Below are 20,558 nucleotides of genomic sequence, written 5' to 3'. Positions count from 1 at the left end.
CCTGCGGTAAGGCCCTGTGGGTCCCTACAGGGCAGAGGGCAGGGGGTCAAGGAAGGAGAGGAATAGAAGGGATTTGGGGCCCTGAACTGGACAAGGGAAGTAAAGGAACAAAAAATAAATTGGCAGCCTGGGTTCCCTACCAGCTCTGCCACTTACACCACAAGACGTTGGCAGGTCTACCTCTGAGACTCGGTTTTCTCATCTCTACAATGGAAACTCATATCCACCTCATAGACTCTGATGAAATACAATGCATGTAAAAACAGGACAGTTCTGGGAGCAGAGCTGAGAGTGTCAGATGATAACCAACAGTGAGGCCACATGTTCTGGGGGACTCCCAGGTTCACTTCTCCACTCCAGGGCAGTCCTCCCTTCCTTCCTTCATTGCTTCATCCATCCATCCATCCATTCATTCATTCCATGCCTCCCATGTGCCAACCACAGGGCCAGGCACTGAGGGGACAATAGTGAGCAATACACACAGGCCCTGCCATCCTGAAACTTACACTCCAGTGGGAACAAAACATGATGATAACCACACATTAACACTGTGCATTTCTAAGCCCCATGGAGTTTGCGAAGGGAATATTCACTGTGTTATGAGAATGTGACATGAGGGGAAAAGGAATTAGACTGAGGGGCAGGGAGGGCTTCCCTGGGGAGTGACATCAGTCTGAGACCTGAAGCACAAACAGCAGCTGACCAGGCCCAGGTAGGGGCCGCAGTCCAGACAAAGAGCAGAGCACTGGGGAGACAGGCACAGGCTCAGAGCCCTGGATCCCTGTGTGGCTGCAGTACAGGGACCCTTAATCTCACACTACCTCTCGGCCTCTTCCTCTCTCCTCTGTAGTCTGAAAACAAGCCCACAGGCTGTTTCTGGCAACAGTTTCCCCATGTCTCTGGCCAGGGCCCCATACACACTCTCAGAGCTACCAGGCCTCCAAACCTCATGTCCAAACCCCAAGGTCTTGGCTGAGGCTCCAATTGATGGCTCTCAGAGGAGGCAGGAAAGCTTGAGCCCTCAGCCTTTCTTCCTCCATGCCTCTCTTCTCGGGCCTAGAGCAGCAGGAGGGGCAGGATAGCAGGGGTTAAACATTCTACATGTAGGCCCTCCCAAAGCCCCCTCTGACCCTTCACACACAAGGGAACTCCAGTCCATGGGGCTGGCATCTTCACACCCCAGCCCCTCTCCACTGGGCACCTGTGGCTGCCAGAACCCCTGTATGTTGAAGGGCCTCTCCAGAGCTGGGCCTGACTGTACATCTGCGTTATTGCCCTACTCATCAGTTACTGGTCACCTCTTGGTGGCCTCAGAACAGCTTGCTCTTACATGTCCTACAAAGGTTTCTGCCTCCTCCTTCCTTCCTACAGTCCTGGGACTTGGATGAGAGGGTCAACTTCCTCCATTGTGGCCCCACTCCCTCCCCAGGGGGAACGATTCTGACAGCAGTAATGAGTACAGTGTGCACCATCTACAGGAAGCATGGTCTTCTCACCTCCATTTCTGTGGTTCACAATAGGCAGAGCAGGGCCATCCTGTTGGAGATGAGGACGTGGAGACCCAGAGAGGGCAGCAGCTCCCAAATCCAATGGACACCCCAGCACACAAGGCCTATGAGACCAGAAAGAGAGCTCTCTTTCCTAAAAACCTTCCAGCTTCTAGGAAGGAAATCCCAGGACCTACTCATCTGTGGTCATTTTGAGGCCATGGGAACAGGCTGTCCTCTGGTGGCTGCTGTGAAGTGCTGTCCACTTCCCTCCCAGGAATGAAGACAGAACCACCTCCCTGAGAGTGCTGCCTGCAGCTGGCTACAGGGATGGCTTCTGCAGCTAGGACCATCTCACACAAGGTCACCTCCCTTCCTGGGGTCACCTGCATCCAATGACTGACCCGTGTTGGGATATAAAGACCCACCCCTCCTCCCAGTATGGAGCAGCTCTGGAGGGTCACCCCCACATCAGAAATCCTGCAGAGTCAGTTGTGTCACTACAGACTGCATCAAAGCCCAACTTGTCCCTCTGCCCAGTCCTGTTCCCTCCCTTCCGTTGCCCTGGGGTTGACCCAGGAACACTTCTCCTAAACCTCCCAATGCTATTTTCCATCTCAGAACATGATTTCAGGGACCAGTGACTGGTTCCTGTAAGAGGTGGAAGATTCCATGATTCTGGGCCCTGAGGACCTTGAGCTCATTGGGTATCCCACGACAATGAGGCTTCCTTTGTGCTTGCAGCCTGGACCAGAGCCAGCTGAGTCAGCAGGTGGCAGAGATGCTGAGGGCCCTGAGTCTGGAGAAGCCTCAGCTGCTCATGGACAGTGGGTAAGAGGGGAGACCCAGAACTCCCTGGAGCTGACCCAGGCCCAGGGCTCACTCCTTGAGGCTGGTCCAGAGACAGGAGCCAGAAGCGGGTGGGGAGAGGTTGGAGACAGAGACAATCACAGCCAGAAAGAAGCCAAGGTACCACGGTAGCCACAGTGAAGTTGTTTGTTTGCTTGTTTGTTTTTTTGTTTGGTGCAAACCAAATCATGTCCCTTCTCTGCTAAAACCCTTCCATTCGATGACTGAGGAGATGAACAAATTGAAAAAAGTAAAGGAGGGAGTGGGTGAAATTTGGATCATGGGAAGCAATGACCCCGAGTAGCAGACAGAGACGGAGAGAAAGCTTTGGGGGGAAAAGTTCCCCTCCTACCCCCATCCATATAAACACCTTATGCCCATGGCCCAGCAGGAGGGGCACACCTCAGGAACAGGAGAGTCCATCTCCTTCCTGGGAACCTGCTGCAGCCCCCATATCCCTTCATCGTGATATATTCAGCCTGTGACTGTAAATGCCCTGTGTCCTGGTTCTGAGGGCTCTGCCTCACCTGATGTGGAAGGAAAGGGCTCTGAAGTTCAGGACAAGGGCCCTTCATCGGGGAACCAGCATCCCCTCCAACCCACAGTGTGTTAAACACAGGGCCCTGAGCAAGGGCCCAGCTCCCAGGAGCTTCACTCAGCAGAGACACAGGCCCAGGTGATCCCCTTCCAGTGTCACTGTGCCTGGGGTCAGGGTGAGGGCACTGATGGGCCTATTGGACTGTCCAAAGGGCCTGAGCTGAGCTCTGAAACATGGGAGGGCTTAGCTGATCAGAGAAGGGCCAGTTCCAGGCAGAGGTAGAGGCTCTGATCTGAGCTCCTGGGAGGAACAGAGAAGGCCAGGGACCAGGGGCACTGCTACTCTTAAGTGTGGGTCAGCATCAGCATCCCTGAGAGCTCATTCGAAATGTAAATCTCAGCACATTCTCCCTCCCGGGAGCACCCCCATGCCTTTCTTCTCCCTCAAGCATGCACGTCCTAAACTCTAAGGGACCCCGAGAGTGTTGCAATCAGGGAGCAATGGGCAGTGGCAGCTTTTCCCCTGCTAACCCCTTAAACTTGCCTCCAAGGCACCTTTTCTCTGACTTCCCAGTGAACCAAAGCAGCCTGTCCTCTCTGTTCTCTCCCGTTGCTTCTTTTATCCTAAGCCCTTCCTCGTTATACTGTCTCCACCTTTAGTAAACATAGTTTCAAAGTAGCAAAAAAAAATGTAAATATCAAGCACCATTCAAACCTTCTGAATCAGAATCTCTGGGGTGAGCCCAGGATCTGTATTTTAAAAAGACCTCTTGGTGTGGGCCTTTGAGAAGCACTGGACTAGATGTGAGTGAGCAGAGAAAGTGGGCACAGGTGGGAATTGGGTCAGGGGTAGGATGGCAGGAACAGGGGCACAGGTAGGCCTTGGACTGTGTTAAGAACATTTGATTCCAACCCCAAAAGTAATAGAGATTGCAAGGCTTCAGCAGCAAAGTGCTGAGCTGGGTTCATATTGAAGCTCAGCTGCTGTGTAGAAATGGGCCGGATCTGGACAATAGAAGAAGCAGGGGACCACTAAAGAGAGGATTACGTGGTTCAAGCCAGAATCCCAGGAGGGGACTGGGGTGGAGGGCATGGAGGGAGAGAGAAGGGACTAGAAAGGAGAGCTCTTCTAGCATCAGTGTCAACATGATCCATCTGCTCTCGGAGGGAGTAGGGAGTCAGAACTACACCCCAGTTCTGGCCTGGTTAGCTGGGTTGTTGGGGGCCATTCATGGAGACAGGGCCTGTGGGAGAGTCTCAGATGGAGGCGATGAGTAGAAATTCAGATGAGTTGAATTTAAGGGGGATGTCGTGTAGGCAGAACCAGCTTCCTCCAACATCTCAGGGACAATGAACAACTCTGTATCTAGGAGGCCAAGCCTGACGATCCCTAAGGAGACCCCGGGTAAAGGAGAGATGGATGATGACACATCCCCACTCAAATGGCAGACACCAGAATCAGGTACATTGAAGGGTCAGGCTGGAAGTATCATGATTTGGGATAAGAGAAGGGAATGTGGAAGGTCATCCCCTCCATCCCCCTGCCTCTGGTGTGGGACATGCCAAAATGCCCCCTCACACAGCCCTGCCCCATGTGAGAACATCCGCACCTGGAACCTTGCAAGATCTCTGCTTCCCTCTCTCCCAGCCTCAGGAGCTGAGCCCCCTCCTCTCCAGAACATCGCTGGCATGTCTCAGACTCTGACCAGGGCCCAGTCTCCCAAGGCCCACACTGGGCTTCTAAGGTCTGGGAGTGCCCTCTTCATCCCTGGCCATCCATTTTTGAGCCATGTTCCTCTCACAACTTACCTTCCTAGTGGAGGCTGGAATAGCAATACCTCTGGACCAGTGGGAAGGGGGAGGTGCCAGGGTGTGGTCAGGGGGCAGCAGTGTTGGCCTCCTCAGACAGCAGGCAGGAAGCCCCAGGAGCAGGGACAGAAGATCCAGACACACTTCCTGCCAAAGTCCAGGCAGACCCGCCTTGGGAAGGGCCCTCCATGGGGGAACCGAGGGTATGGGGGGGACCAGACAGGAGAACCTAAAGCTGACCTCAACCCTGCTCTTCCAGAGAGGATGCCCCCTCATGTAGCACAGGTGGAATCCTTCTGTCTGTCTTCCGAGACTCTGGGTGATCTACCAGTGAAGCCTGCAGGGACTGAAGATGACTTCTGGGGCCCCACAGGGTCTGTGGCTCCTGAGATGGTTGACAAAGACAAGAGTCTGTACCGGTGAGTGAGGGGACTCCCTGTGCCAGGCTGACCACCCCCACATCGGATCCCTACAGACACTCCACACCGCACTCATGGCCCACTAGGTTCTCTCCGCTGCCAAGCCGACAGGCAGAGGCAAGGCTGAGATACTGGGTTGGAGCTTATATTATGGAAAAAGCAATTTTATTAAGAAAAGTTGCAAAGACACCAAGAAATAGAGTCCAAAGAACTTCCATGTCCCAATTACTTGGCTCCAACAACCATTTTACCATGCTTGTTTCAACTATTCACTTGTCTCTAGTTTGTTGTTACAGGGTTTTAAATCCAAGTGATCAGGTGATCCATCCTTACATATTTTGTGATGCACTTTGAAAAATACACGTAAAGGCCTTTTCTTCCATAACCCCAACACCACTACCATATCTAACAGTGTTTACAAGTTATTTCCCTGTCACCTAACACCCAGTCTATATTCAGATCTGCTCAGTTGTCCAAGATGTGCCCTTGCAGGTGGTCTCTTCCAATCAAGATCCAGACAAAGTCCCTTCATTGTATTTGGTTTGCTATGTCTCACAAATCTCATTCCATCTACATGTTCCTGCTTTATAAATATCCCCTCTGTAAAGGACCATACCAGAAACGAGGAGCCCTGACCTGCATGTGGCAGCCCTGCCTCCACAGGGTTCCCAGCCCTAAGTAATAAACGTCTATAATTTTAGTCCCCAGCTCTTACATCACACAGTGCCATTCCCTGTCACAGGCATGATCTCAGCTGGGAGACAGTATTACCCCCAACTTACACACAGATGCTACACATCCCAGGGACCCACTTTTTACCCACAGGGAACCTGGGTAAAGTGTATGATCTTTGTATGGTCTGTCTATATTGTCAAAGAGGTTAGCACTAATAGCACCATATAAATTGCTTTAATTATAGAAAAATGGGCCCCTTAAAAACAATAACCTTTGCTATTTTATTATCATTAATATTATTATTATTATTATTATTACTCCCATCTCCATTATAGGATCAGCTACCCCTGCCCAGGCACATAGTAGCTGCCAGCACACATTAGGTCACTTATCACTCACAACTCCAAGAGATGGCACTATTCTTACTTTACTTACACAGAAGAAAACAGATGAGGAAGGTCAGTGACTTGCTCAGGGATTCACAGTAGAGAGCAGAGGGGCCAGGACTCAAACCCACATCCCTCTGATGATGGTATCTGAACTCGCAGCCACTCTGCTGGACACACAGGGCCGTGCATGGGGTTGGGCATTCAGCAGGTACTCAGTGAGGTTGTGTAGAATGAGTAATTCACTGCCTACCTCTCCCTGTTCTCCCAGAGTTCACTTCCCCATGGCTGGCTCCTACCATTGGCCCAACATGGGTCTCCACTTTGTGGTGAGGAGGCCAGTGACCATTGAGATTGAATTCTGTGCCTGGAGACAGTTCCTGGACCAGGTTGTCCCACAGCACAGCTGGATGGTGGCAGGGCCTCTGCTTGACATCAAGGCCGAACCAGGAGCTGTGGCTGCTGTGTACCTCCCTCACTTTGTAGATCTCCAAGGTAAGCAGTGGGGGTGTGGAGGGCAGGTGATGGTGGTGAGAATGGGCCTGGAATTGCTTCAGTTGGCGATGCCCTGCGGGAGGAGTTTATGGCTTCTTTACACAGGCTGAGGGAGGGTTACAGAAGTGCAAACAGCTTTCTCTCTCATTCCACGGTGCTTGTGGCATTTTTTTTGAAACATTTTTATTCCCAAGCCTCACAATTATTTTTGCCTGAATTACTTGAAAGTTTCCTTCAATCAAAAGTAGTCTCCTCTATAACAATAATAACCAGCACTTATTAAGTTGTCTTCAAATAGATGGTATCACTCAGGGTCCCTGGAGGAAACATAATATACTTGTTGGGATTTTCCAAAAGACTTTCCAAAGACAAGACTGTTTGCAAAGTAAGCCTAAGTGAACAAACAAGAAAGGTTGGGGCCCCTGGAGGCTAACAACAAAGGAAAAGCCATTGGTACTGCCCCAGTCAGAGAGAAGAAACAGTGTCACCAGACTCCAAGGGAGAGCTCAAGCCAGAAAAGAGGGGCACCCTGTAGGAGACAGAGACATGAATGGTTACATGGTTGTCCCAAACTCTCCCGCCTCCAAAGACTTCCCACAGATAAAGTTACAAAAGGTGTAGGCTCTCAGTCAAAAAACCTCAGAAACCAACAAGGCATCATATGTGAGAACCAATGGACATATCAGGTACCAGGTATCAGTCCTAGAAATGGTCCTTAAAGCATGAGCAAGAAGCAGTAAACCATTAAAAATAATAAATCAAGTTTTAAAATAAGCTAAAATGACAGAAAATATGAGAAAAGATAAACTGATATGAACATACTATGAGAAGGCCTAACATACTTTTAATCACAATTCCAGAAGGATATTATACAGAAAATGTAGAAGGTATAATATACAAAGAGAGAATTGCCAATAATTATTAGAATTGCTGAAAATGTGATTTCTTTTTTCTCTTAATTATATTTTATTGATTATGCTATTACTGTTGTCCCAATTTTTCCCTCTTTGTCCCCTCCACCCAGCACCGCCCTGTAGGGTACCCCATCCCATGGATCTCTCCCAGTCGCCACAAATGAGAATGAGTTGCCTGGACACAATCTGTTGTTCCAGTGGGGAGGAGGGTGGCAATCCCCTCTAGTGGAGAATGCCCTGAGCCCTTCTCTGAAACAGACTTTATTGGGCTCAGTATGTGCAAGGGTATACAACATGCATGCAAATCTTATCAATCAAAGTCTAAAGGCCATAGTTACAGAGAACAGATATTATCCATAGATAACAACTGAGGAAACACAGAGATCTGCCTCAGGTCAAGATCTGTTAGATGTACTGATGCCAGAACATTGTTAAGGTATGGTTCATGAGATTAGGAGTTCACTCCCTTATGCTTTGAACTTAAACATCTGGTCTATATCAACAGGGCTATACAAAGCAAAGCAAACTTCAAAGGGTATAATGCATTCTTTAGGCCTGATTTCCTAGGGAACCTTCCATGCTAATATCAGGTCATGCCTGCCTCCAGCATTCCTGGCATTCCAGTGGATACTTACAGGCCTCTTTCAAAGCCTGCTTGCATGGGACTGCAGTCTCCAATACCACACAAAGTGGTCCCCGACACCCCCCACTCCCTCAGGCAATACCCACACCATTGTTCATGTCCTTGGGTCAGGCATATAAGTTCTTTGACTAGTCCTTTACCTATGCTGTACTTTACATCCCGAGACTATTTTGTAACTATTTGTACTTCTCAATCTCCTCACCTCTTCACCGATTCCCCAATACCCACCTCCCATCTGGCAACCATCAAAACACTCTCTGCATCTGTGATTCTGTCTCTGTTCTCATTTGCTTAGTTTGTTTTTTAGATTGAATTGTTGACAGATCTGTTTTTATTGCCATTTTATTGTTCATAGTTTTGATCTTCTTTTTCTAAAATAAGTCCTTTAACAGTTCATATAATAATGGTTTGGGTCTTTGTTTTTTTTTTTTTTCTTGTCTGAGGAGCTCTTTATTTGTCTTTTGATTTTAACAAGGAGAAATCTTGAAAACCCAAAGCAGGAGAGGGGAAAAGGAAAAATCAGAACTGAATCAATTATAGTGAATCTACAAAAAACAGAAGTCTCAGGGCAGGTTTTAATGGCAGCAAGAAAGATTATTGAGCAAGGTGCTGAAATTAGGACATCGCCTGATTTTTCAGCAGAAGCAATTAGAAGCAGAAGACATGAATGATATTCTCAAAGTTTTGAGAAAATAACTGTCAATCACAAATTGCAACCACGGAAAAATTATTTTTTAAGAAGAGGGGGTTGGTGTCAGAGGAATGGTGGCACACTAGAGCCCCTTGGTGTCTGCACCTGAAATTTCAACAATTTGATCAGCTATAACTTAACAAAATATTCCCTGCTCAACATACAAGCAGACCTGAGAGATCCACACATGGAAGTATCCAAAGGTGAGCGAGCAGGCAAAGTGAGAAGGGAGGAGAGCTCAGGCATTCTCAGACACAGCCTTGCAGCCCCAAGTTATCAGAGGGCTTGGCTCAGAGACTGGATGAAGTTGGCTGTAGCCAGTGCTTCCTTCATCTGGGAGGAGCAGTCTCAGTGGCACTTCTGCAAGAGTGAGAAGTGCAAACTGCAGTGTAGACAGCGGGTAGCCAGGAATCCTGGACTAGGATAAGGCACAACGTCTGCTGCAACGTTCACCTGCCCCACACACAATGTTTCCAACAAAGAAAGGAGCCCAGAGCCCTCATGCCCCTTAAGTTCCCAGATTTCACCTCCCTGGCACCCTTATTGTAAAATTTTGGAGCACATCACCTGTAAACCCAAGCACTGTTACATCAAAATCCTTATTTCCCTTGGTGACTGATCCCCAATTGGGGCACAGGGAGTCACCCATTTGAAGTCCAAAGTCGTGCTACTGAGTGGGCAAAACAAACCCTACCCCCAAATATCACAGCTGCATGTGGTATGCTAACTGCAGCCACATAAGTCAGCCTCAGCATTTCACAGAGCTAAAAAATCTTTTGCTTTCCTGCCACCTCCTGGAAAATAGTAGAAAGACCTCTTCATAGAAATCTGCTAGTGAATTACCAATACATGGATGCCTAGACATAGAAGGAGCCCAGCAAATACCATGGATAACCGAAAGAGTAAGGCATCTCAGAAAGAAAATGGAAAATCTCCAGAAAGCAAACTGGAACACAGGGAAATATGTGATATAAATGACAGAGAATTCAAGATTGCAGTTCTGAAAATACTCAACAACATGCAAAAAATAGAAACAGGCAAATCAAAGCACTCAGAAAATAAATTAATGAGCAAATTGAATACTTTACCAAAGAGATCAAATTTTAAGAAAGAGCCAAACAAGTCCCAGAGATAAAGCATTCAATAAAGGAAAACAAGAATGAATTACTCAGCATAGAAAACAGAGACAATCAGATGGAGGAAAGAATTAGTGATATTGAAGATAAGAATCTAGAAATGATGCAGAGGAAACAAGTGAGAACTGAACATAGAGAAATGAAAGACCTCTATGAGAACTGTCAGGCCCAATCAGAAAAAGCAATATGAGAATTATAGGTACACCAGAAGAAGAAGGGAGAAAGGAACAGAGAGCCTATTCAAACAGATAGTGGATGAGAGCTTCCCAAACCTATCAAAAGAGCTAGATCCTCAAATATGAAAGCAAACAGAACATCTAGTTAACTTAATCCAGTGAGGCCCATTGTATTAAAACTGTCAAAAATTAATGAAAAAGAAAAAATTCTTAAAGCACCCAAGGTAAAATGAAAGTGGCCTACAAAAGAAAGCCCATCAGGTCATCATCAAACTTCTCCCAGAAAATATAAGCCAGAAAAGAGTGGGACCAAATATTCAAAATACTAAAAGACAGACATTACCAACCAAGAAAAATATATCCAGCAAAGTTATCCTTTAAACAGAAAGGAAAAATAAAGAACTTTCCAGTCATACATGGCTCAGGAATTTTATCACCAGAAAACCTCCACTGCAGGAAATATTCAAGGGAATTATTCCACCTGAAACAAAGGGTAAAAGCTCACAACACTTTAAGTAAGATTATGGAGGGGGGGGGAACCCCTTACAGCATAAACAGGGACACTTTGCGACAACAGAATAATAAAAGGGGAGGGTGCAAAGGTTTGAACTTGCAAGCGAGGGTGTAGAGCAGATGCATCAAAAGAAAAGAAAATCTACTGTAAATATGTAACTTTTTAAATAAACTCACTAGTAACATGTCCACACAAAAAAAAAATCCATGAGATTTTTAAGCTATAAGAAACATAGCTTAAAAAAAGAGGAAACAAATTAGAGAAGCATGGAATACCACCAAACAAAATCAATTGGCAGAAACACAAAGGAAAAGAAACTATGGAGGCACAAATGGCTGCAGGAAATTCTCATACATCAACAATTACCATCAATGTAAATGAACTGAATTCACCAGTGAAGGGGCACAGACTAGCAGACTTGACCAAAACACAAAACCCAACCATGTGCTGCCTTCAAAGACACATCTAAGCTGCAAAGACAAAGGTAGATTGCAAGTGAAACAGTGCTAAATAATTCTCCAAGCAAGTAACTTCCATAGAAAAGCATCTGTAGCCATATTGACATCTAACAAAATAGATTTCAAGATAACAAAGGTAAAAAGAGATAAAGATGGACATTTTACAATGGTAAAGGGACACTACATCAAGAATCCATTAGACTTCTTAATATACATGCACCCAATCAAGGAGAACCAAAATTTGTAAAACAATTACTCACAAAACTAAAGAGAAGAACAGACAACACACAATCATGGTTGCGGACCTTAATCCTCCACTGACAGCTCCAGATAGATCATCCAAACAGAAAGTCAATCAAGAATTATCAGCCTTAAATCACACCTTAGATCAAATGGACATAATTGACATACAGAGTCTTTCATCCCAGATCATCAGATTACACATTCTTCTCCAGTGCACATGGGACATTCTCAAGGATAGATCCTATGCTGGGTCACAAAACTAGTCTCAACAAATGCAAGAAGAATGAACTGATACCAACCATATTCTCTGACCACAATGCCTTGAAATTAGAAGTCAATTGCACAAAGGAAGTAAAGAAACCCACAAATATTTGGAAGTTAGAGAACACTCTACTAAAACATGACTGGGTCAAAGAGGAAATAAAAGGTGAGATCAAAAGACATACTAATGGATGAGAATGACAATATGACATATAAAAACTTCTGTGATGCAGTGAAAACAGTAACAAGAGAGAAATTTATATTGTTACAGGACTATCTCAAGAAACAACAGAAATTCCAAATAAATAACTTAACATTACATCTTAAAGATCTAGAAAGAGAAGAACAAAAGGAACTCAAAAGTCACCAGGAAAAAAGAAAATAATAAGTATTAGAGCAGAATTGGGACTTCCGTCCAAGATGGAGGCACAGGTAGACACACTGTGCCTCCTTGCACAACCAAAACAAGGACAACAACAAATTTAAAAATAAAAAACAACCAGAACAGACAGAAAATCAAACTGTATGGAGGTCTAACAACCAAGGAGTTAAAGAAGAAACATTCATCCAGACTGGTAGGAGGGGCAGAAATGGTCAGCCAGGTAGAGAGGGCTAGCAGCAAGGCAGTGGCTGAAGGACTGGGGTGGGCAAGGTGGCAGCTTGTGGACTGGGTGAGGCCATGGCTTGCAGACTGGGCGGTCCCACATTTGCATGCAGATAAACCAGGAGGGACAACTAGGGAGCGAGATAGACTGCACAAGCTAAGATGCCAGTACAGGGAAATAAATCCTCAAAGCCTCTGACTGAAAACATCTGTGGGGGCTGAGGCAGCAGTGGGAGAAACTCCCAGCCTCACAGGAAAGTTCCCTGGAGAGACCCACAAGGTCCTAGAACATATACAAACCCACCCACCTGGAATCAGCACCAGAAAGGCCCAATTTGGTTGTGGGTAGTAGGGGAAATGACTGAAAACCAGCAGAGAGCACAGCAAACCGCACTGTTCCCTCTCAAACCCCTCCCCCACATACAGCACTACAAACAGCTACATGTGTTGCCTGCCCTGGTGAACACCTAAGACTCCTCCCCTTACCTCCCCTAAAACATAACAGGCACAGCAAGACCAAAAAAAAAAAAAATGGCCCAGATGAAAGAACAGTTCAAAGCTCCAGAAAAAATACAACTAAGTGACAAAGAGATAGCCAAACTATCAGATACACAGTTCAAAACACTGGTTATCAGGATGCTCCAGGAACTCACTGGGTACTTCAACAGCATAAAAAAGAACCAGGCAGCAATGATGGTCGCATTATGTGAAATAAAGAAAAATCTACAGGGAACAAATAGTGATGAAAAGGAAACCAGGACTCAAACCAATGGTTTGGAGCAGAAGGAAGAAAGAAACTTCCAACCAGAACAGAATGAAGAAACAAGAATTCAAAAACATGAGGAGAGGCTTAGGAACCTCCAGGACATCTTTAAATGTTTCAACATCTGAATCATAGGGGTACTAGAAGTGGAAGAGGAAGAGCAAGAAATTGAAAGCTTATTTGAAAACATAATGAAGGAGAACTTCCCCAATCTGCCTGAGGAAATAGACTTTCAGGAAGTCCATGAAGCTCAGAGAGTCCTGAAGAAGTTGGACCCGAGGGGGAACACACCAAGGCACATCATCATTAAGCTACCCAAGATTAAACATAAAGAGAGAATCTTAAAAGCAGCAAGAGGAGAGAGTTACCTAGAGAGGAGTTCCCATTAGACTATCAGCTGATTTCTCAAAAGAAACCTTGCAGGGAAGAAGGGGCTGGAAAGAAGTATTCCAAGTCATCAAAGGCAAGGACCTACATCCAAGAATACTCTATCCAGTGAAGCTATCATTTAGAATGGAAGAGCAGATAAAGTGCTTCCCAGATAAGATCAAGTTAAAAGAGATCATCACCAAGCCCTTATTATATGAAATGTTAAAGGGATTTATCTAAGAAAAAGAAGATAAAAAATATGAACAGTAAAATGACAACAAAGTCACAGCTATTAAAAACCAAACCTTAAAAAAAAACAACAACTATGCAAACCAGAACAGGAACAGAATCACAGAGATGGAGATCACATGGAGGGTTATCAACAGGGAAGTGGGAGGAGGAGAGAGAAGGAAAATGTACAGAGAATAAGTAGCATAGATGGTAGGTAGAAAATAGACAGGGGGAGGTTAAGAATAGTATAGGAAATGTAGAAGCTAAAGACTTTATATGTGAGACCTTATATGTAGTTCATGGACATGAACTAAAGGGGGGAATGTGGGTGGGAGAGGGTATGCAGGGTAGAGGGGAATAAAAGGGGGAAATAGGACATTATAGCTATAATAGCATAATCAATAAAATATATTTTTAAAAAATAATAAATATTAGAGCAGAATTGGATGAAATAGAGAACAAAAATACTACATAAAAATTAATAAAACAAAGATTTAATTCTTTAAAAAGATTAATAAAATTGATAACCTCCTGGCTAGACTCACTAAAGAATAATGGGAAAAAACCCATGGAAACAAAATCAGAAGTGAAAGAGAAGTTTCCACAGACACCACAGAAATACAAAAGATTGTGCTAGAATAGTACAAAAGACTATAGGCTTTTGTCTTTCTGTACTATCTGTAATAGTACAAAAGACTAGATTCAACCATCTAGAATGAATGGATAAGTTCCTATAAATACATAACCCTCCTAGACTAAATCATGGAAAATTGGACAATCTAAATAGACTGATCAGCACAAGGAAATTAAATGACCATCAAAAGCCTCCCCCAAAATAAAACTCCAAGACCAGACTGATTCACCAGTGAATTCTACCAAACAGTCAAAGATTTAAAACCTATCTTCTCAAACATTTTCAAAAAATTGAAGAGGCAGTACTTCCTAACATATTTATGAGGCCAGCATAACCCTGATACTAAAACCTAGTAAGGATAACACACACACACACACACACACACACACACACACACACACAAAACATTACTGACCAATATCTCTGATAAGTACAGATGCAAAAATTCTAAACAAAATACTGGCACATCAAAGACAACAATACATTTGAAAATAATACATCACAATCAAGAGGGGTTCCTTCCAGGGGTACAAGGATAATTCAAGATTCAGTATAATACACGCATTAACAAAAGAAAGGACAACAATCATATGATCATATCAACAGATGCAGAAATAGCATTTGATAAGGCACAATATCCATTTATCATTAAAATACTCAACAAAATAGGAATAGAAGGAAAGTATCTCAACGTAATAAAGACCATATGTGACACTTAGTCATTATCACACTCAATGGTAAAAAACTGAAAGCTTTCCCTCCAGAATCAGGAACAAGACCAGGATGCCACTCTCACCACTTTTATTCAACATAGTTCTGGAAGTCTTAGCCAGAACAATAAGGCAAGAGGAAAAAAAATAAAAGGCATCCAAATTGGGAAGAAAGAACAAAAAGTGTCACTTTTTGCAGATGACGTGATTCTGTACATAGAAAACCTGAAAGACTCCATCAAGAACTATTGGAAGTGACAAACAAATACAGTGAAGTGGCAGGATACAGAATCAATGGACAAAAACCCACTGCTTTCCTGTTCACCAACAAGGAAGCTTCAGAAAAAGGAAAGAATAAAACAATTCCTTTTCCAATCACAACCAAAGGAATAAAATACCTGGGGATAAAGGTAATAAAGGATGTAAAAGACCTAGATACTGAAAAGTACACATATTATTAAAAGAGATTGAAAAAGATACAACAAAATGGAAAGATATTCCATGTTCATGGACTGGAAGATTCAACATAGTTAAAATGGACATATTATCCTAAGTAATATGCATATTTCCATGCAGTCTCCATCAACATATCAATGTCATCTTTTAAAGAAAGAAAATAAAATAAAATTTATATGGAACCACAAAAGATCCCAAATAGCTAAAGCAAATCTGAGAAAAAAGAATGAAGCAAGAGGTATCACACTACCTGACTTCAAATTGTACTACAGAGCTATGATAATCAAAACAGTATGGTATTGCAAGAAAAACACACAGATCAATGGAGGAGAATTGAGAGTCCATGTGATATAAAACTATATGTACATGGGCAGATAATTTTCACCAAAGGAGCCAGAAACATACAATGGAGAAAAGAAAGCCTCTTCAATAAATGTTGCCAAGAAAATTGGAAAACCACACGGAAAAGAATGAAAACAGATTATAGTTTGTCCCCAAGTACAAAAATTAATTCAAAGCATATCAAAGACTAAATATTAGATCTGAAATAATAAATTACAGAGAAGAAAATGCAGATACTAAATGTATCATGGTCATTGAGAACATTTTATTAATTTAACTCCAAAGGCAAGGGAAGTAAATGCAAAAATTAATGAATGGGACTGTGTCAAACAAAAAAAGCTTCTTCACAGCAAAAAAAAAAAAAAAGAACAACCTGACAACAAAACAAAAACTGACTCCCTGCAACCAACTGAATAGGAAATGATATTTGCAAACAACAGCTTTGACAAAGGTTTCCTGTCCAATATATATAAAGAACTCATAAAACTCAACACCAAACAAACAATCCAAATGAAAAATGGGTGGAGGACCTGAACAGATACCTCTTCCAAGAAGACATACAAATGGCTTTATATATATAAAGATGTGGAACCTCACTAGCTATTAGGGAAATGCAAATCAAAACTACAATGAGATACCACCTCACATCTGTTGGGATGGCTGTTACCAACAAGACAAGAGATACCAAGTGTTAGAGAGGTGGGAGAGAAAATGGAACCCCCATTCACTGCTGGTTGGAATGTAGACTGGTACAGCCACTACAGAAAACAGTCTGGCAGTTCCTCAAAAATTTAAGAATAAAGTTACCACGTGACCCAGCAATCCCCTCCTGCCTACCTACCTGAAAACTCCAACACATGTATTCATAAACGCATGTGCACACCTCTGTCATTGCAGCATCATTCACAGTGGCCAAGACAAGGAGACAACCAAGGTGTCCTTTCATAAAGGATTGTATAAAAAAGGATGTGGCTCATATTCACAATGGAATACTTCTCAGCCACAAGAAAACACACATACTGCCATGTAACAATGTGGATGAACCTCAAGAATATTATGCTAAATGAAATAAGTCAGTCAGAAGTTAAGAACCATATGATCCTACTCATATGTGGGATATAACATTGAAACTCATGGACACAGACAGCAGTGTGGTGGTTACCAAAGAGAAGGGAGTGGGGGTGCAAGGGGCTTATATCTGGTGACCAAGATGGTTTGACTGTAGGTGGTTGGTGTACAGAGCAATATATGGTTTATTATCACAGAAATGAACACTTGAAACCTATTTGATCCTATTAACAACTGACATCCCCAAAAAATTAGTTAAAAAAATTTTCAAAGAAGGTGAACAATAGACATTTGCAAACAAACTAAAGCCAAGATAGCTTTCCACGAACAAATCCTTACTAAGGGAATCCTAAAGGATGTGTCTCAGGAAAAAGGAAAGTGACCCCACGTGGAAGGTGTGAGGTGCAAGATGAAATGATCCACCAACACACCTCCGAGGCACATCTGAATAACTCAAACCAAAGACTGGGGGATAAAGCAGCAATAACAACGTCCAATGTGGGGAGGTATTTAAAAAGAGAGAGAACTAAAAGCCAACACCAACAGCAAGTAAGAGTGCTGAAGTGCCTGAAGGTCCTAGTGTCATTCACAAGGAGGTGAAGGCAGCACTACCCCTGCCCTCCTGGTTAAAGTGCTGAAATACTTCCGGACTCATCAGGAAAGAGGAATCCTCCAGTTTCTTGAGACCACAAGTTACCCAACAGCATCACCCAGTATTGCCCACAGAGGCACAGAACGGAGCCTGTTCCTGTGCCAGCACGGACGAGGTGGCTGGGGCAGCATCTCTGCTCCTCCCCTGGGGTGGGCAGCAGAGTCTGAGCCCATGGGCAGCAGGAGCAGTGTTGGGGGCAGGGGCTGTGGCTCAGGCTGTCCAGTCCAGGCCATGAGAGGCACCAGATGCACAGCCAGCCAGTGCTGGCCACCAGACGCCTCATGCCTGTCAACTTAGTGACACAGTGAGAAGGACCTGATGCGGTTCCCCTGTCAATCAGGACTCAGACAGGAGCTTTATTGAGTTATGATAGAATGATTTATTAAACAATTCATGTTATAGCTTATGTTATTTTAAGCACCCTTATGATGTGCATAGGTTAGGTAATAAAGGAGGATATATTTATAATGTTTCATTTATAGTCATGCACCCACAACAACCATTTGCTCAATGACAGATCACATGTATGAGGGAGGCATCCCCTGGAGCCTAGCTGTGCAGCAGGCTGTACCATCTAGGTCTGTGCACGCATACTCTCCGAAGTTCACACAATGACAAAATTGCCTAAAAGTGCATTTTTCAGAGCACATCCCTGTGGTTAAGCAGTGTGTGACTCTATAGACTGATGTATTAATTTATGGTGTCATTCCAGGACTTAAATATATTTAGTATCACTTCTATATATAGGCACTGATTTACTTCAGACTTCAAGTATATACATTAAAATATTTGAGTCCTAGCCCTGGCTGGTGTAGCTCAGTGGGTTGAACATGGGCTGTGAACCAAAGCATCGCAGGTTTGATTCCCAGTCAGGGCACATGCTTGGGTTGCAGGCCGCAGCCCCCAGCAACCGCACATTGATGTTTCTCTCTATCTCTCTTTCTCCCTCCCTTCCCTTTCTAAAAATAAATAAATAAAATCTAAAAAAAATATTTGAGTCCTCAGTCAAAAAAATATATGTATGTAAGGACAATCATTCACAAACTAGTAGAAAGAAAAACAGATGAAAAACCAAACAAGCAAAGATCTGCCCAGACCCGGGGAGGCGCCTGTGTTGAGGCCACAAGGTCTAGTCATCAATTCCAGCTGCCCCTCAGGAGGAGCAGAGGCCAGTCCCCAGGGGAGAGACTCAAGGGTCTGGGGGTGTCTGGCTTGACAGACAGCATCACTAGGGAAAGTTAACTGGGGAAGGTTTGGGAGTAAACAGTGGGGAGGGAGGCACGAGGTAGCTCAGGCACTGTAGAGGCCCATTCACAGGGGAAAGTTGAGGAGCAGGTGCAGAGGGCTCTGACAACAAGCTGAGACAGGTAACTTCCTCCCACCTGACCATCTATAGACTGATGAATAAGCCACCATGGACTGTGGTCAGAGTACAGCGCTCTCATCCCAGGACTCTGGCTGGCTTGTGACCTTGGGAAAAACATTGCTTCACGGGTTTTAGTTTCCTCATCTGGACCGTGAGGACATTCCCGTTATGTGGAGAGTGAGGTTACCTCATCCACTGAGTGTCACCACAGCAGTGCCAAGTGCATCACCTCTTAGAGAAGCAACTGTGCAAAATATGGCAACTCACAGAAATGTTCACATCCTTTCACACACTTTTCACCTCCCTTGGGGCTTATCAGTTCCAAGGTGCTACCCCAAGGGAAATGGAAAAGTTCCCTGCAGAAACATGTGCACTGGGGGACTGTTTATCATGGAAGGAACCTCAGTGCTAAAACAAGAAGGGAGTGGTGAACCAGGGATCCTGCATCACTAGCAGGGATCATGTGCTGCAGTCCTTGGAAAGGTCTGCTGGGGCTTGTGGCCATTCAAACCAGCATGGGGAAGACAGGAGACAAAGCTCCTTGCTGTGATGGAAATACGAAGAGGTGCTGCTACAGAGAAAGACTCATGAGACAGGGAAAGATGGTAATGACAGTTGCACTGCTTGGTAGGGTCAGAGGTGAATGCTTCTGCATTCTGTCACATGGTGTACACCACTGTGGTATTCTTTTTCATGAAAAATATAAACAATGAATACAATGGAATCTCAGTTCTTGAAGTTAATTTGTTCCAGAAGGCTGTTTGAGAAACAATTTGAAAACTGAATGATTCTTAAGAGATGCGTGATTGATCATACACGTATGAATGTGAAAGGTTTGTTGGGTTGAGAGTCCAAGTTTTCTTGATATTCTTCCCATGAACACTTTGAGAAACTAATTGATTGATATGGAGATGTTTGAGAAACGAGGTTTGAGAAAACTTACGTAGCAATCTCCACAGTCAATCCTGGGATGAACAGCAATCAGCAATGTTCCCATTGGTGACCATGCAGACTGAGGGCCTGTGAGCCTTCCTGGATGTCCCTCAGTTGCCCAGAAACCTCCTGCATTGCAGCAGTTGCCAGGTAATATAGGGATGGAGCCAGGACCCCTGACACCTGGACCAGTGACTCTCTTACTACTAGCCTTCATCTCTCGAGCTCTCCCGATGTCGTGAATGTTCACACCTGGTGCGCTGGTCAGAGATCTTAGCTGCAGTCAAAGAGAAAACACAACTGCCTGATTTATGCACAAGAGGAATGTCTAAGGAGAATATTGAGTAGTTCATAGGAACAACAAATGATTAGGCAACCAGTCTTAAAGGGAAAACTAGGCAGTGAACAAAAGCGCTGGTAAGCCAAGGTTGTCACAAGTAAAATGGGGAGACGTCTGTTGCAGACACAGCCCCTGCAAGTCCCTCCTGCCACGGTGGCTCCTGGATCCTTGAATCCATGGCTGCTGCCAAAAGAATCTCTGTCCTTTTACCTGTGTGTTACCACCTCTAGATCAAGGTCCTGGTTAGGAGCATCCACTTAGTCAAGTCCTGGTCATGCACCTCTGTCATTTCTTCATGGCAGCAGCAGCTTCCTGAGTGGAAGACTAAGCTCAAATCCTGCCAAGACCCACACAATGAGGATGAAGGAGGTTCTTCCACAAAGAGAAGGATTTGAAG

General features: G+C 44.4%; 1 protein-coding gene and 1 long non-coding RNA gene across 2 annotated transcripts in view; one reads left to right on the top strand and one right to left on the bottom strand.

Annotated features, from left to right (window-relative positions):
• Positions 1 to 20,558, top strand: part of LOC114515347 (NACHT, LRR and PYD domains-containing protein 1-like) — a 233,377-nt gene that overhangs the window by 205,766 nt on the left and 7,053 nt on the right. The window contains exons 10-11 of the mRNA XM_036033203.1: positions 5,026 to 5,101; positions 6,434 to 6,657. Coding sequence (XP_035889096.1) covers positions 5,026 to 5,101; positions 6,434 to 6,657 — 300 coding nt within the window. The remainder of the gene's footprint in view (positions 1 to 5,025; positions 5,102 to 6,433; positions 6,658 to 20,558) is intronic.
• LOC118502115 lies at positions 2,764 to 19,944 on the bottom strand. The gene is made up of 3 exons (XR_004904787.1): positions 19,772 to 19,944; positions 16,364 to 16,369; positions 2,764 to 2,774 (listed from the first exon to the last, which is right to left on the bottom strand). It is a non-coding gene; the product is annotated as an uncharacterized LOC118502115 (long non-coding RNA).

This window comes from Phyllostomus discolor, chromosome 8, assembly GCF_004126475.2.
Source record: "Phyllostomus discolor isolate MPI-MPIP mPhyDis1 chromosome 8, mPhyDis1.pri.v3, whole genome shotgun sequence".
NCBI classification, from domain to species: domain Eukaryota; kingdom Metazoa; phylum Chordata; class Mammalia; order Chiroptera; family Phyllostomidae; genus Phyllostomus; species Phyllostomus discolor.
The sequence above is the reverse complement of the archived record's forward strand: the minus strand, read 5'-3'. Positions and strand labels throughout refer to the sequence as shown.